Source organism: Mesoplodon bidens (assembly GCF_964165515.1).
Source record: "Mesoplodon bidens genome assembly, chromosome: 11".
NCBI classification, from domain to species: domain Eukaryota; kingdom Metazoa; phylum Chordata; class Mammalia; order Artiodactyla; family Ziphiidae; genus Mesoplodon; species Mesoplodon bidens.
This window is the reverse complement of record NC_138167.1, coordinates 24,112,213-24,128,093: the sequence shown is the minus strand read 5'-3', so window position 1 is coordinate 24,128,093 and position 15,881 is coordinate 24,112,213. Positions and strand designations below refer to the sequence as shown.

The following is a 15,881-nucleotide window of genomic DNA, read 5'->3' as shown; positions in this document are numbered from 1 at the left end:
AGCCTCCAAAAATTAAGTAATTTGACGAATTATACATAAGAATGAACTTTTCTCTTTTTTTAATTTTTTTAAAGACCTTTATATTTTTTATTTTATTATTATTATTTTTTTGGCCACACCATGCAGCATGTGGGATCTTAGTTCACCGACCAGGGATCGAACCCATGCCCCCTGCATTGGAAGGCAGAGTCTTAACCACTGGACCACCAGGGAAGTCCCAAGAATGAACTTTTCTAAAAGGCAACAAAATAAATACAGTAAACCAAAATATTATAAGGAAATTATTCATTTTTATTTCTTCATTTTCATTTAAAAATTTAAGTTAATTTTAAACTTAATTTAAATGAAATTAATTTAAGTATTAAATAATAAAATTTATTTCATGTATGGATAGTGAGTTAGAAATTTTAAAATGCATATAATTAGAAATGAATTTCACAACCTTCGATTTCCCCCAAAGTAAGTACCTAATAGCTTTCTTAAGACTTAACAGCATCTTGTTTTGACTTGGTTAAGGAGAGGGTGGCCCTTAATTTTCTTTATGTGTCTACAGCACAGTTTGGGAAGGAGATTATTTCTTGATAAAAACTATTTGCTGAGGACAAAAATACAGAATTTCTTTGCGTTCTGTATTGCCTTAAAATAACAGGCTTATGAGGGCTTGCCAGTACTGAGGAATATGGAGGGCAAAGGAGGACCTCAGTGTCTGTTCTAGACGTGTTTTTGCTTAGAGCAGCTGAGAGTGGCTTCAGTCAGGTTTTGTCTGTAGGACTCCTGATTCCAAGTGGAATCTGTATTTATTCTTCACTTAACAGATAGTCACAGAGCATCTGTCCCAGGCATGCTCTACTAGAATCTGAGGCTGCAAAAATAAGTGAATCTCAGTATTTTTCCCCTCAAAGAGTTCATTAACTGCTGATTAAAAACAAAATGGTGTCTTCCACTCTAATCATTTAACAGATCTGGATATTCTTTAAAATAGTATCATACTCAGTAAACATTAATTGTATCGAAACTTTTATTGAACCTTTATTATATGTCAGTCACTAGGCTAAGCGTGTTATATTTATCTTATCAGTTAATTCATGCTGTATGTGGTGGTTCACAGCATGTTCCTGCAGTCAGAGTGTGACATGAGTGCGATGTCACAAAGCCTCTATTTCCTCATCTGTGTCAAATGAAGATAATAGCACCCAACTCAGTGAGATTTTAATGGCATTAAATGAGATGGTCATTTATAAAAATGTTTTGTATAAAAAACTTAGAAAATGCTTTATATTGTACATGTTCAATAAATAGCAAGTGTTATTGTTGATATCAGCTTTCTGATGTAGCTAATACCATTATACCCACTTTACAAAAAGAAAGCCTGGGCTCTGAGATGTTAAATAAGTTGCCCAAGTGACATAGCTAGTAAGTGGCAAAGCAGTGGAATACAGATCCTTGTCTGCTGACAGATCTGGCACCTTCCAGGTTGTATTGCTTCTCTGATAGTAACGTCTTAGTATTCTCCTCAGTTGAAAAAGATGAAGAAAATATGAACATAGTAAAGTACTTTCAGCTCAACTCCATTTGGAAATTAGCTCTGGATACTTTCAAGAGTCCTGAGATCTGAATCCACAGCACTTGGTGTTCTGAGTGCATGTGTGGTAAGCTTTTCTAAACCAAATACAAGAGAACACTTTTTAAGGAAATAAAGGGCTGGAATTTTAAACAAGAGGTTAAATTTCATTCTTCTGGAAGAGAGCCTTAGGTAAACATTATAGGAGCCCATAATATCGTCATCAACCATTTGTGAGCTGTCTTATTTAAAGTCAGGGATTTCTGTGGCCCAGGTAGGTGTGTCCTCCAAACACCCACAGAATCATGCCAGCTCTGGCTCTTCCTGTGCTGCCATATCTTCAATAGACCTTTTTGTGACTCCATTTCTTTTCTCTAAAACAGACAAAGTCATGCCCTGCCCTTTTCCCACTAGGAATAAGCTGATTTGGATTAAAATAAAAGTTTGAAATATAAAGAAAACATCAATATTACCAAGAGCAAGTGCCTGCCTCTCAGAACCTATTTGGATTTTGCTGCATTTGGCAAACTTGGTGCAGAGGCATCCAAAATCAATTTCAGGAAACCGGTCTTCATTAAAAAGATGGCTGTCCTTTTCTCTCCAAGTTCCCGCATCTGTGCATCGTAGTGCTGATGTCAAGCGCCCATCATTTTCCGAGGGTTTGTCTTTACTGCCCAGCGTCTCCTGGATGCATATCCATATCATCACTGTGCCCAGCCAGGCCTCTTTCCCCCTCCAGAGCCGTGGTCTTCGCAGATGCCAGGGCCATGTGACAAGGAAGTGGAGGTGTCTCCTGCCCCTTATAGATGGTCCTGGAGGCTGATGAAGAGGGCACGTCACTAGTCCAGGTACACAGCTCTGAGCATAAACCTGAGAGTTTAACTCAAATTTTGGGGAACTGGGGTTGGAGGAAGCCGAGGAGTTTTTGAGAGAGCCATTGTACCTCTCACAAACCCCAGCCTTCCTTCACAGTCATTGCTGTAAGTAGCACCACAAGGGAGACGTTTTTGGGGTTTTTTAAAATTTATTTATTTAGTTATTTATTTATTTTTATTTTTGGCTATGTTGGGTCTTCGTTTCTGTGCGAGGGCTTTCTCTAGCTGCGGCAAGCGGGGGCCACTCTTCATCGCGGTGCGCGGACCTCTCACTATCGCGGCCTCTCTTGTTGCGGAGCACAGGCTCCAGTTGCGCAGGCTCAGTAGTTGTGGCTCACGGGCCTAGTTGCTCCGCGGCATGCGGGATCTTCCCAGACCAGGGCTCGAACCCGTGTCCGCTGCATTGGCAGGCAGACTCTCAACCACTGCGCCACCAGGGAAGCCCCAAGGGAGCCATTTTAGTTATGGTGCTGGATTCCATTGTTATCTAAAATTGTGCAGCTGAGTCAGAAATCAAAACCTGTGTGGGGAAACTTCTGTGCTGTGGCTTTAGAGAGTTTCTAATGACTTCATCGGAGGCAGTTTATACACGCTGAAGGTTTTCATGAAAATGGAGACTTTCTCCAAAAAAGATTTGATTCAGCAGAGACCAGCCACCCCCATCTCAGTGGAGAATGGTAGACAGTTGGGTAAGGAGCTGCTGCAATCTTCCTCAGGGCTGCAGAGAACGTTGCAGACGCTGCAGGCATTCCTTGGAAGGTGCCAGAGCACCAGATGATGCCCGGTGCATTTAATAAACCTACACGCTGGCTTCCACGATGCTGAAGAATGTGTCCAAGCCTTTTATACACACGGGAATCTTCTCTGCATGGCTCTCCTTCCATTATTGACCTTGACAAGAAAAGAGCCATTCTCCATAGCATTCGTACTCAAGTGCTTTGAGGAAAACATGTACTCTGTGGCTTTCTTGAAAATTCAGATCATCATCTTTATGCAGAAAATCCGTGTTGTCTCGAAAACTTCAGCAAACAAGAGAAAGATGAAATAAAAAGCTCAGTTGGTAGGTGAATTTCCTACTCATTAAATGTTCAAGGTAAGGAGCCAGTTTCCAGCCTTGGGATCCCATCCATGAACACTACAGAGGTCATGTCCACCCTCACTGAAGCCCAGGCGAGTTTCCTATATTTTTGGTATTAAAATATCCCAGGGAGCTGGTTTGGCCATTTTACAAGAAAAGCCCAGAACGAGTCGGACCAACAGTGCTCTTTCATCCTCTGCCTTTCTGTCTGACAATGAACAAGCCACTTAAATCTTCTAGCTTCTGTTCTCCCTCCATCCTAACCTAGCAAAGACCCAAAATATCACCTGCCTCTCACTTGCACTTTGAAATCTGTGGATAAATGGGACAGAAATGGGCAATTTATTTGGCACTGCATGGCTTTAGGGTCAGAGTTTTACCACCAAAAGAAATTGGAATAATCTTTTCTTCTGGTGATAAATGCCAATTTTATGGATGTCCTTTTTGAACAGGCAGGAGAGTTTGGGGCTTAAATCATTCTTTCACAGAAGTTTTGATCTCTTATTCTTATCTCAAGAGAAGCGTATAATTTAATGGCTACTTTTTTGTATTTTATAAAAACCACATTAGAATGCTTCAAAGGACTAAAATTTCTTAGAATCGATGAAGCAGAAATAGTTGTTGAGAGCTCTCAAATAAATGTGATCAGAGATCCATTCACATGCCAGATTAAGGGTGATTTATTCACTTCAGTGCCAAAGAGCAAATTCCTAAACTACTTTAAGAAAACATGAATGAGTGGAGAGGGGGAAAGAACGGACAGAAGTAAGTGAAGACAGAGCCAATAATGTGGATGGAACTGATCAAGAAAAACTGGGACCACAGAAGGAGAAGTTAGACAACCTGTGTTTGAGGGAAGAAAGAAAATTTTTACATTGCCCTACTCTTAGAAAGAGATGCCATTTGTTTTGTATAGTTCCTCAGCTAATGGACACATCAGACATGGAGAAATGGAAGACAAGTGACTCTTTTCCATATTCAATTTTGAGAAATACCTTCAATCACACCTATTAATTCTAAATGGAATTTTTCATCTTACACAGGTTGCTATTGAAACAGTACTGCAGTATTTATTCCTCAGGATGCAAAGTGAGAAATGTCACCTCTGAAAGAACACTACCCCTGTTAGCTGACACTGGGGATCCCTACTGATGAGCCATCTCTGCATATGCTCCTTCAGAGCTGCTGGAAGAGAGTGATGATTATTTGAAAGCGAATCAAAGTTTTGCCAAATACTCAAATCATCAGAGAAATAATTTGATATCAATAAAACTTTACTTTAGCAAATCCAGTAGAAGGAGAACTGACCTGGGAATCAACACAGCCCAGTCTGTCCTGTGCTGCCTGGCTGTCCTGGGAGAATCACTTTCGTATCTGTAAAACCTGAGTGTTGGCCTTGCCCGGTAATCTCCTAATGTTGCTTAGATCTTCGTGCCACAGTTGTCCCTGGACTGACCAAATTGGGGGGTGAGGAGAGAAAGAAAGATAATGCAGTGAGTTTTTCATAAAGTTAAATCAATTCATTTAAAAAATTATGTAATTATATGTTTCCTATATTTTTGGTATTAAAATACCCTTTCTCGGGCTTCCCTGGTGGCGCAGTGTTTAAGAATCCACCTGCCAAGGCAGGGAACAGGGGTTCGAGCCCTGGTCTGGGAGGATCCCACGTGCCGTGGAGCAACTAGGCCCGTGCGCCACAACTACTGAGTCTGCGCTCTGGAGCTCGAGAGCCGCAGCTACAGAAGCCCACGCGCCTAGAGCTTGTGCTCCACAGCGGGAGAGGCCACCGCAATGAGAGGCCCGCGCACCACAGCAGAGAATGGCCCCCGCTCACCGCAACCAGGGAAGGCCCGCGCGCAGCAAGGAAGACCCAACACAGCCAAAAATAAAAAATGAATAAAATAAAAATAAATAAATTTAAAATATCCTTTCTCTTCCTGCATGATGAGAGCAGGAGGGGATATACAGCCCTCCATTAGTTCCTCTTCCCCCACCCAACTCCCTCCTTTTGGACATTTTGCTGGTTTGGGAAATCTGAACTCCAGTTACCATACTGCTGCATGGTCTCAAAGGTCCCTTTCAGCTCCCAAGTTCAACTCTTTGTGACTTAGAATAACCCTGTAGAAAGCATGAATTTTTCCTCTTAAGAGTTGAAACACATATTCGTCCTGCTCAGTTTCAGCAAGATGCCCAAGTAGGGGAAGGGGGACATGTCCCCTGGGGGGAGGCAGGAGCAAAGAGGAAGTTCATCTGCCATGAGGACAGGCTCTCTGAAGGGCCTGGCAGTGGGCACTAGGGGATGGTCTGGGCAGTACTGGTGTGGGGCCTCCTCCGTGAGCTGATAGGGTGTCCTCATAAGCAGCAGGAACATGTGTTGCTTAGAAGTTCCCACGGACAAGCAGCAGTAAGGAGTATGTGCCAGTAGGAAATAGGGGCCTAACCACTGGGGCGGGGCCACAAGAGCAATGGCAGATGCCCCACCCATGGGGCGATGGTGCAGGCGGCTTATCAAGAGAGGTTGCAGCCATGAGAACAGGTCGGACGTTTGTGTATCCGTATCAAGTCGTGGGGAGAGACTCAGGAATTGTGCTGAAGCCTAATAGCGAAACCGGGCTCAGAGCACAGGTAAGGTTGCTCACAGGGTGACTGGTACTGAGTCCAGTGTGTCCCTCTGTCCGCCTACACTGGGTTTTCAAAAGTCCATTAAAGTTGTTCCTCAGAATACCATGGGGTAAAGATGGGAAGACTTGACTTCAATGTGTTCAGCCCCTTGAGACCTGAACTCAGAAGAGGAATGAGATCTGGGAGGTAGACCTTGTCCGGTGAGGGCTACTCTCCAGGGCAGTGCCCAGGTAGGGAGGGTCCTGGGGCTGCACGGGACTTGGTCACAGTCACCAGGTCATGGTGAGGGTGAGTGCTGTATGAGTACTTCCTTCCAGGAAGGAAGCAGCAGGACTTTGCTGAGGGACTCAACTGACTGTGTTACAAAACTGGAGATTGTAGGTCACATAGAACAGAGCAATGGTGAGAATGAGTGAGCTGAGAGGAGGTCAGTGTGCTCCTGGGCTGAGGATCAGTTGGCCAATCTGTTGTGCTCAATTAATTGTGCTCAGCCAATGGCACAAAGTGAGGATAAACTTGAACAGTTAATTTACTAGACTGGAATCATGGCCTTACAGTTAGAGAACCCTGTTAGTTATAAAAGATGAATGTTTATGTCTGAGCCCTTAATGGAGAACAGCAAATGTCTTGGAAACCAGGATGTGAACGTAAAATTTGGAGAGTAGAATCTGAATTCAGATGAGACTGAGTGGAATAATATATGTGCAAATTGCTGTAAGCTATGCTAGGTAATTGCAAGTCATTATTTCAGTCTGCCTTGTACAAATGAGGAGATTGGGTGAGTCAAAGTGGAAGGAAATCAGAGTAGCAGAGGATAGGCCTCTCCTTCCCAGCCCTTTCCCCCTCCTCCTTCAGTACTATAAACCTCTTTGTTTCTTTTTTAACCTCATGCACTCAAAAGTGAACAACCCCAAAGGGAAAAAAAAAAAAAAACTCAGCTCATGGACAATGAGAACAGATTGGTGGTTGCCAGAAGCAGGGAATGAGGGGTGGGCAAAATGGGTGAAGGGGGTCAAAAGGCACAAACTTCCAGTTATAAGTTAAATAAGTCCTGGGCATGTAATGTTTAGTTAATAATACTGTATTGTATGTTTGAAAGTTGCTAAGAGAATTAGATATTAAAAGTTCTCATCACAAGAAAAAGAAATTTTAACTGTGAGGTGATGTGTGTTAACCAGAGTTATTCTGGTGCTCATTTTGCAATATACAGAAATATCAAATCATGATGTTGTAGACCTGACACCAATATGATGTCATATGTCACTTATATCTCAATTTTTTAAAAAAGTGAACACCCCTAGCTTAGCAGGCTAGCATGCCCCTGGGAGTGGAGGAGAGACTAGCTTGTGGGTATCACACACCCAGTCACCTGCCTGGAGGGTGTGAATGGATTTAAGTGTTACCATTTCAACCTCCCTTCCATTAAGACCCCTTGTCGTTATTAGTGAATCTGTTTCTTTCCTTTGCTCTTGGATTCTGTGCTGGGAAATACATCTCAAACCAGTGACTTCTTATACAAATTTTAGTAATCTTAAAATATCCTCCCCACTGTTTTAGAAACCTGGATTGCCTTGCCCCCATGAGAGTTGGGGCCACCATTTTGTATGTTTGTGTTTTCTCATAATACCCAGAACAATAGATGCTTCATTAGAGAGTATTGTAGAAAATTAAAGAACACTGGACATATGACACAGACTGTACAGTCAGGTCTGTGTTAATATAGGGGAAGAGGCGAGGGGACGGCAACAACTAGTGAATTGTCCATTAATGCCTTTGCTTCAAAAGTGAAGATGCCTGACTCTAGAATATGGTGGTTTATGGAAGAAGAAATGGCAGAATTCAGGTCCTAGAGCTGAGTATACAGTACGAGGGTTGAGAGGGTTGTTTTTCTGACTTTTTAGAATTAGATTCAGAGTGACTTGGGAGGTGGTTGGCTTTGGCCAAAAGGCCTCTCAGGCCCAGATGGAAAATTTGTTGTGGCTACTGGAACCAGGCTGAGAGGGAAGTAAGCCAGGCTCGGGTGAAGGTGCCTGCGAAGGGAAACACTGCGCCCTGAGTATGGACAGTACTCCTGGTGATAAGTCATCTTTGGGCTCGACTTGGATTGATTCATTTTTAAGTTCACTTTTGTTTCCATGTTAGTTTCTGGTACCTTCCACCACAATGTTCAATCACACTTAGGAAGCAGCCCCTCTTACATGCAGGTGCTTAGCCTGCAAAAATGAATAAAACAGTACTCTATCCTTAAAAACTGGCCCGAACTTCCAAACAGTTAATGCTTTATTTCTTATCAAAGTTGAATACAAAAGCTTCTTCATTATGCATTAATTCACCGAAGAGTTTATGTTTTTCATTTCCTTCACTTTCACAAAGATAGACAGAATAGAGAAAGATTTGAAATGGATCTAAGGGAAGATTTGCTTAGTGTTTTTTGTGGTCGAGGTTTATGAATGTTCATTAACTTAAATATGTGGCCATATGTATTTCACATATGACCAGTGTACCTTATTTTCTGCAGTATTTTGTTCTATAAAAATGATGTATGAGTCATACCTTTCAGAAGCCAACAATATTGTACAAGGTATTTTGAAGTTTTAAGGGTGTTCTTGGTGGATGCTCTTAAAAGACGTAGAGTTGTCCTGTAAATTAGACAGTTTGGGTCAATCTGGACTTTGATAAACTAGGTTTCTTGAGGTGTATTTACAGATCTACCACATGTTTTATTGATGTAGTAATACACACATGAACACATAGACACTGCCCTTGAGAACACTGATACCTTGTATTCAGTTCACAGAGCACACCCACATATATTATTTCATTTACTCCATGCAACAACCTTTCAAGGTAGCTGCATTTTAAGCTGCCTTGAAGGCAGGCAATATTTAGCCCTTGTAATGCAAACAACTAAGGCCCGATAAGGCTCTGTAAGTAAATCTGTCGCACAGAGCTCACTAGTGTCAGAGAAGAACCCAGCTCTCTAGACCCAGTTCTAGACTCTTTATTCTCCAACGAAATCCTTTTCCTCACTGCAAACCCCCAAAGTCTGCACTAGAACACTTTTGTTCCACTACACCTAGTAGTGCTCTAGTTACCTTAGGAAGTTACTACATTTACAGGAGCCAAATACAGGGTTATCTGTTTCCACCTGGAATACATGTAAACTCTGCACATTTCCTGCCTTCTACTCTATTTAGCAGAAAATAATGCCCTAATATTATTACTATTATTATAACATAATATTAATGCTATTTATTGTTTAGTGTGTATCATCATTTGTGCACAGTATAAAATTATTATTCCCTTTTACAAATTAAGAACCGGGTAATAAATAATTTGTCTGAAATCAAACAACAGTAAGTGTCAGAATTGAGAGGCAAACGGGTTTTTTTCCGATCCAGACCCTGCCTTACTTACCACTGGAGGTCTCATACATTTTAGGGCTGGTAGGTGAGCTGGGAGGTTGAGAGGAATCATGTCATCTTCAAAGAGGTAAAAGAGAATTAGCAGGCTCTCAGAAGGTGAAAGCAAAGGCGTTTTTCTCCCAGTTTGCTCCATAGGTAATGCCGAGAAAAGAACAGAATAAATCTATTTACGGAGAAGTAAATATAAAGAAGCTTCTCATACCCAGCCCAGCACCCCTAGGATGGGGAGCTAAGGAAATGCACGAGACATACCTTTTTCTTGGAATGTGAATAAACTCTCACATCTAAATGCATTCAGTCTTTTGGGAAATTTCCCATTCCATCAAATGTGTGAGATAAAAAAGAAAAGGCAAGAAATGGGGACACTAATGAGTCTGGGCTCAGAGAAGCTGCCAGCTTCCAGGTTCAATCTGATCTGAGGAGCCACCGTTGTCTCCCTGGGGCTTCCTGTGCTATTGCGTCAGACACCTATTTGGGGCTCACGGTTCCAGGGCTTTATTGTTTAACCATTTTGGGGTCAACATTCATGAGACCAGAATAAGATCTGAAGGTCAGATAATTTGCTAGATGGGGATTCAGCAGATCAACATGAAGTTCATTAGGGACATGTTTCATTTAAGCTATCTAAAGTTGGGAATTTTTTAGAGTAATAAAATAGGAAGAATGTTTCTGTCTTGTATCATTAATGCTATTTATAGATACTCTCAGTGGGTTGTTTGAGCTTGTTAAGTTAAAAGGTAGAATTTCAATTCTACTTAATAGCAAAACACTTCTCTTTGCTGCATATAATTAAACAGAAAGTGAAGCCGTAACAAACATCATAAAATGCTTGGCCCAGTCATAGAAAATTGTCATCTCTCCAGGGTTGATGTAAATGGGAAGGGGAAATGTTCTTTTATCACTTAAGAGTGTGAAAGTACATTTGTACTATTTACACGAGGATTAACTACTCACAAAGTTCTCAAACAACAGGTTTAAACATTTTCTATTCAAATTTGAAAGGACAGACGTTGTTAATTGATATTTCCTATTCAATCCTCTTTGGATTTGCATTTTTTAAAGGAGAGATGCAGCTTTCTTTAGTTTTTATAAGCACTGTGGGCTGAGCAGCTTGTCAGTAAAATCCATTCAAAATTGGAGATCCCTGTGCCCTGTGAACAGGAGATCATCTCCGTGCTGCTTTCTCTGGGACAGCCGTGGTGCTTCTCAAGCGTACTTTGAAAGTGTTTCTCGGTACTGAGCTTAGCCATTCAGCAGCCAGCTGAGCTCTTGGTCCTCCAGGTTATGATGTTGTCAGTTGTCAGTGGTTTACAGTGACTCCTTTGGGCTCTCTAGGGAGGTCTCTGGTCAGAGCCCAGATTTTCCTTAACCCGGTTAAGCAGGCCTAACTGGAGTCTGGTTTCATTTCCCTGGAGGCCAGAAAAGTATGTAGTTTCTCATTTGCTTGATTTTCCACTTTCAAAATGAGGACTTGCCCTGCCCCAGGAATGGAGAGAGCAGTCCTACCCCACTGCGGCTGAGATCTGCAGTAAAGCAGATGTTGAAAGATGAAATGTCATAATAGAGAAGCATCTTAATCTCTGATATTGTGTTCAAGTTTTTAAGAATGTGATACCCTCTAAGAAATTTGCAAACCTAAGTGGAGATGATTTTATATGGCTTAGCATTTCTTTAAACCATATGTCAATACAAGGACTTCTGAAAAAAAATGATCATGTTACTTGATCCTGATGCCTGTACTGAGTGGAAGGAATGGTATTCTCCTTCGTTTTGGCTGTAGCAGGGCTCAACAACTGTGGCCTGTGAGTGGAATCTGGCCCATCGCCTGTTTATATAAATACATTTTGTTGGAACACAGCCATGCCCATTCGTTTACATGAGTGTCAATGGCTGCTTTCCTGCTATGAAGATAGAGTTGACCAGGAAGAACAGAGCCCATATGGCCTGAAATAGTTACTCTCTGGCCTCTTACAGAAAAAGTTTGCCCACTCCTGAATTGTAGCACAGCGTTAGGGCCGTGGGGCTTCTGATCTGACTCTATTCCTAGGTTTTGGAGCCGTGGGCAAGTTATTTAAGTCCTCTAAGCTTTAGTTTCCTCATGTATGAAGTGGGAGATACTGAGGAGTGAGTTTTTTAATTAGATAATATATTTAAAGCCAGTCCTATCCTTGTTCCAGACCCTACAAATATTGGACAGGCCCACATAAAGACCTTAGCACAGTGCCTGACACGTAGGGAGTACTCAACAAACATGCACACGTATAAAATAGCTAATTTGGTTGCTGTTATCTTCATTAGCCTCGTGTTCTGCCACTTGGTGGCCGTTGCTCTGGAGCTGTTGGAATCCCAGTGTTTCCCTTCCCCACCGCTCTGCCAGACGGCAGCTGTTTCCTACAAGGAGGCAGTTAATGACCATTGAGAGGTCGTGTATGGAGTGATTGGGAAGGAAGTAGGTGAAGCTGTGTGATAAGGTGTAAGGAACACAGGAATCAGCCAGTCAAGGCAGAACCCCAGTGTCAGGACAGCAGATGGAGTGTGGGCTCTGGAATCCGGAATTCCGGGGTTTTTGTCTTTGCTCTACTGGACATGAGCTGTGTGACCGAATTCAGCAAACGCGTTCGCTTCTCTTCTTCGGTGTCTTCAGGAGTTTAACGCTGCTAACAGTGACCCCCAGGGATGTAAGGATGAACTGAGCTCCTGTAGAGAATGTGCTCGGCACATAAGATGTGCTCGATTAACATTGCTCCTCAGAGGTGCTGCTTTACGAAGGCAGGGGGAGAAGAGCGCGGGCACTGGGGACCTGGGTGCCTTCAGGCTGCACCCCCTGCATTTCAGTACGCTCTCCACATGTCACCTTTTCAGTGAGGCCTCCCCTGACCGCCCATGTGAATATCTCACCTTCCTTCCCTTCCTGGTCTCCCTCCTTCACCTTCCTGCTTGATTTTTCTCCACCTAACGTATCATATTCAGTGTGACCTACTCTGGGTCTTACTTGCTTGGTGGCTGTTTTCCCATCCATGTGGATTCCAGGAGGATAGGGATGATTGTTTTATCCGCTGATAACATTCTTGGTGCCTGTAACAGTGGCAGGCACACGATCTGTGTTTGACTCATAATTGTATTTTTAGTGCTCAGCATACTGCCAATCACATACTAGAGAGAGAACAAATCATTAATTGAACAAGTAAATGAGTTATATTAATTTAGGGCTTCTTATAGTATTAGTGTCTGACTAATATAGGATTTCTTTACACAAGCTTGCTTCATTGTTAAAATATTCTATCATAATTTGTATTATCGTCTTTGGAAAGAAATGAGTTTTGACTAAAATACACACAGCATAATAGGTACAGACTGAATGTTGGTGTTCTTCTGAGGCCAGTCAGCAGGCAGGAAGCCTCTCTGCAGGTGCACAGATGATGCGAGGGACCACATTCCACCCACCAAGCCAAAGCTTTTAGAGATGTGATATCAATGTGCCAAAGCCCCACTCCCATAACGTGAGGGATTCTTCGTGTCTGTTGGGAAAGCTGAGCCAGAATCAGCATGAGAATTGGATCGGTGCAGCTTGTCTGTGATAGGCTGCACGCTGTGAGGCTCAGGAGCCCGCCTGTGAGAGGATCTTCCTTCAGCTTAAGGACTTTGGCCAGAATAGGGATATACTAGGCGGCACGTTTCCGGAGACCCCTTGGTGACCAGCATCCCTTCCAAGACCTGATAGTCCTCCCCAGGGACTGTCCCGGACTGTCCCCCACAAAGCCTCAGGGTCCAAATTTGAACACATGGTGCCAGTAGGGTTATACAATGTCAGGGACATAAGGGAGCCTGAGTCAGAGGGTCCAGTCAAGACCCAAGACACACAGGATGGACTTTTCTGGATGCCTGAGCTGCGAAAATTCAGGGCAATGTGAGCCTGCAAGGTGAACCTGTTGTTCTCCACACTTGTGCCAGAGAACTAGCCAGTGTGCCGGTGGAGCCCATCTGAGCTCTAACATGGAAATGTGCCAGACAGAGCGGGTTATGTCTATGTTTTCTATCACAGGACAGGCTCTGTTTGAAAAGTTAGTTGCATGGGATGGAATACTCAGGGGCCTCCATTGCACCCCAAAATCACCTGCTTCTCCGCCCTGTTTTCCAGCATGGGCTACTGCATCCTTTTCGTGCATGGAATGAGCAAGCTGTGCACGTGGCTGAACCGCTGTGGGGCTGCCACCCTGAGCGTGTCCACTGTGCTGCTGCTGCTGCTTTTCTCCTGGAAAACCATGAAACAGAATGAAATTTGGCTGTCGAGAGAGTCCCTATTCAGGTATGACTAGAGGGTTAAAAGGGAATCTCTTCCCATTTATTTCTTTGTTGACGTATTTGTTTCCAAACAAACGAGGCGACATGGGTCTGGCAATATTTATTAATCCAGAAACGTTTTTTAGTAAAGTTTTAAATGAAGATGTCATTTTATTTTGGGTTTTAACTTTAGTTTTTTAAATGGTAGTATATAAAGTTTTACGGGAGCTCAATGTAAGTGAATTAATGGAAATAAGGCTCATGGGAAGGTTTTTGGGTCTGTGAATTGAGATGGAAAGTCTTGATAATGAGCTGGGCTGTAAAATCAGCCATAAACAAAATAAGATTGGTCAGTCAGTCTAATTGCATTGTTCAGCTGAGTGAATGAGAAAGGTGAGCACACAGCAAGAAGGAAGAGAGATGCAGAATATTCCAGGATATTAAGTTGTGATCTGTAATCCAGTGGCTTTGTTTTGAACATTAATTGTGAGCAAGGAAATGAAAGACTTTTTCATCTCGTGGTAGGTTTTTATGTGGTATAGAAGCTGTTTCTGAATATAACAATGCCAGTTTATAGCCCTAAATTGTTGTAAAGTATAAAACATCCTTTGGGGCTTCCCTGATGGCACAGTGGTTGAGAGTCTGCCTGCCGATGCAGGGGACGCGGGTTCGTGCCCCGGTTGGGGAAGATCCCACATGCCGCGGAGCGGCTGGGCCCGTGAGCCATGGCCACTGAGCCTGCGCATCCGGAGCCTGTGCTCCGCAACGGGAGAGGCCACAACAGTGAGAGGCCCGCGTACCGCAAAAAAACAAAAAACAAAAAACAAAAAGCATCCTTTGGGTTGCTCATCATGCTGTGTTTCTGGGTTTAGTCTGTCTTCTTGATGTCACAGCCCTGGTGACCTTCACCTGGCCTCCGCGGCTCAGCCACGCCTGGCCTCCCAGCAGTATTTCTCAGTCTCCCAGGGGTCCCCAGTCTTTGACCCCTTCCAGCTTCTGTCCTCACTTATGACCCAGCTGGCTGGTTCTGTCAATGTGGTTTTTATTTGGTTCCCTAATCAGCCAGTACCCACCACTTATTCTTTGGAGGCAAACAACTGAAACAGAGTTGGAATCACTTTCAAAAGGAGAAAATATGGAAAGAGCCTAGGAGAGCGCACAGAATTGGGGAGTAGGTGAGGGAGCACGCGTGTAGCAGACGGGAAACAGGTGTCTGGATAGTCTGTCTTGAGGGGACCTGGGCACCTGCAAAGGAATGAATGGAGGGTAAATGTACCCCAATTTTCCCTCTCTTCACATCACAGTCCTAGGAAAAGAAAATCCTCTGACTCAGCCTGAGCTTAAGTCGTGTGCCTGCCCCTTGTCCCCACGAGGGCACTGAGATGACAGAACTGGCCAAAGACGCTCCCCTGACTTCCATGGGGGCAGTTAGGGCCGGCAGAGCCCCTGGGCTTCCACTGAGATGTCCCAGCAAGAGGGAGTTCCCCACAGGAAACCCAAGCACCGGAAAAGGACACAGACTCTGGGCTGCCAGAAGTGAGTGAATGAGTGAATGAGTGAATGAACGAATGAAGGAGTAAGACAAATGTTCACTGTACTCCTCTACCGTTTTTCTTTTGTTTGTTTTGTTTTTTTTCTTGCTGTTCGCGGGCCTCTCACTGTTGTGGCCTCTCCCGTTGCGGAGCACAGGCTCTGGACGCACAGGCTCAGCAGCCATGGCTCACGGGCCCAGCCACTCCGCGGCATGTGGGATCTTCCCGGACCGGGGCACGAACCCGTGTCCCCTGCATCGGCAGGCGGACTCTCAACCACTGCGCCACCAGGGAAGCCCCTCCTCTACCGTTTTAAAACAATATATCTGATTTTGCTATTTGGCAATTTAACTTTCTTTAATAGAAAAAAATATAGTCTGGCATGCATGCATGTCTTATCAGTTTATTTACTGTTACTATATCATTATCATTTTCACCATCATTACTTCAGGGGGTACTATAGGGACCTGTTGCCCTGTGGGTTTTTTTCTAGGAATCGTATATCAC

General features: G+C 43.5%; 1 protein-coding gene across 5 annotated transcripts in view; it reads left to right on the top strand.

Moving 5' to 3' along the window:
* Positions 1–15,881, top strand: part of TMTC1 (transmembrane O-mannosyltransferase targeting cadherins 1) — a 282,996-nt gene that overhangs the window by 189,803 nt on the left and 77,312 nt on the right. For all 5 annotated transcript variants that reach the window (XM_081250082.1, XM_081250081.1, XM_081250079.1 and 2 more), the window contains one exon: positions 13,700–13,867. In XM_081250082.1, coding sequence (XP_081106208.1) covers positions 13,700–13,867 — 168 coding nt within the window. The remainder of the gene's footprint in view (positions 1–13,699; positions 13,868–15,881) is intronic.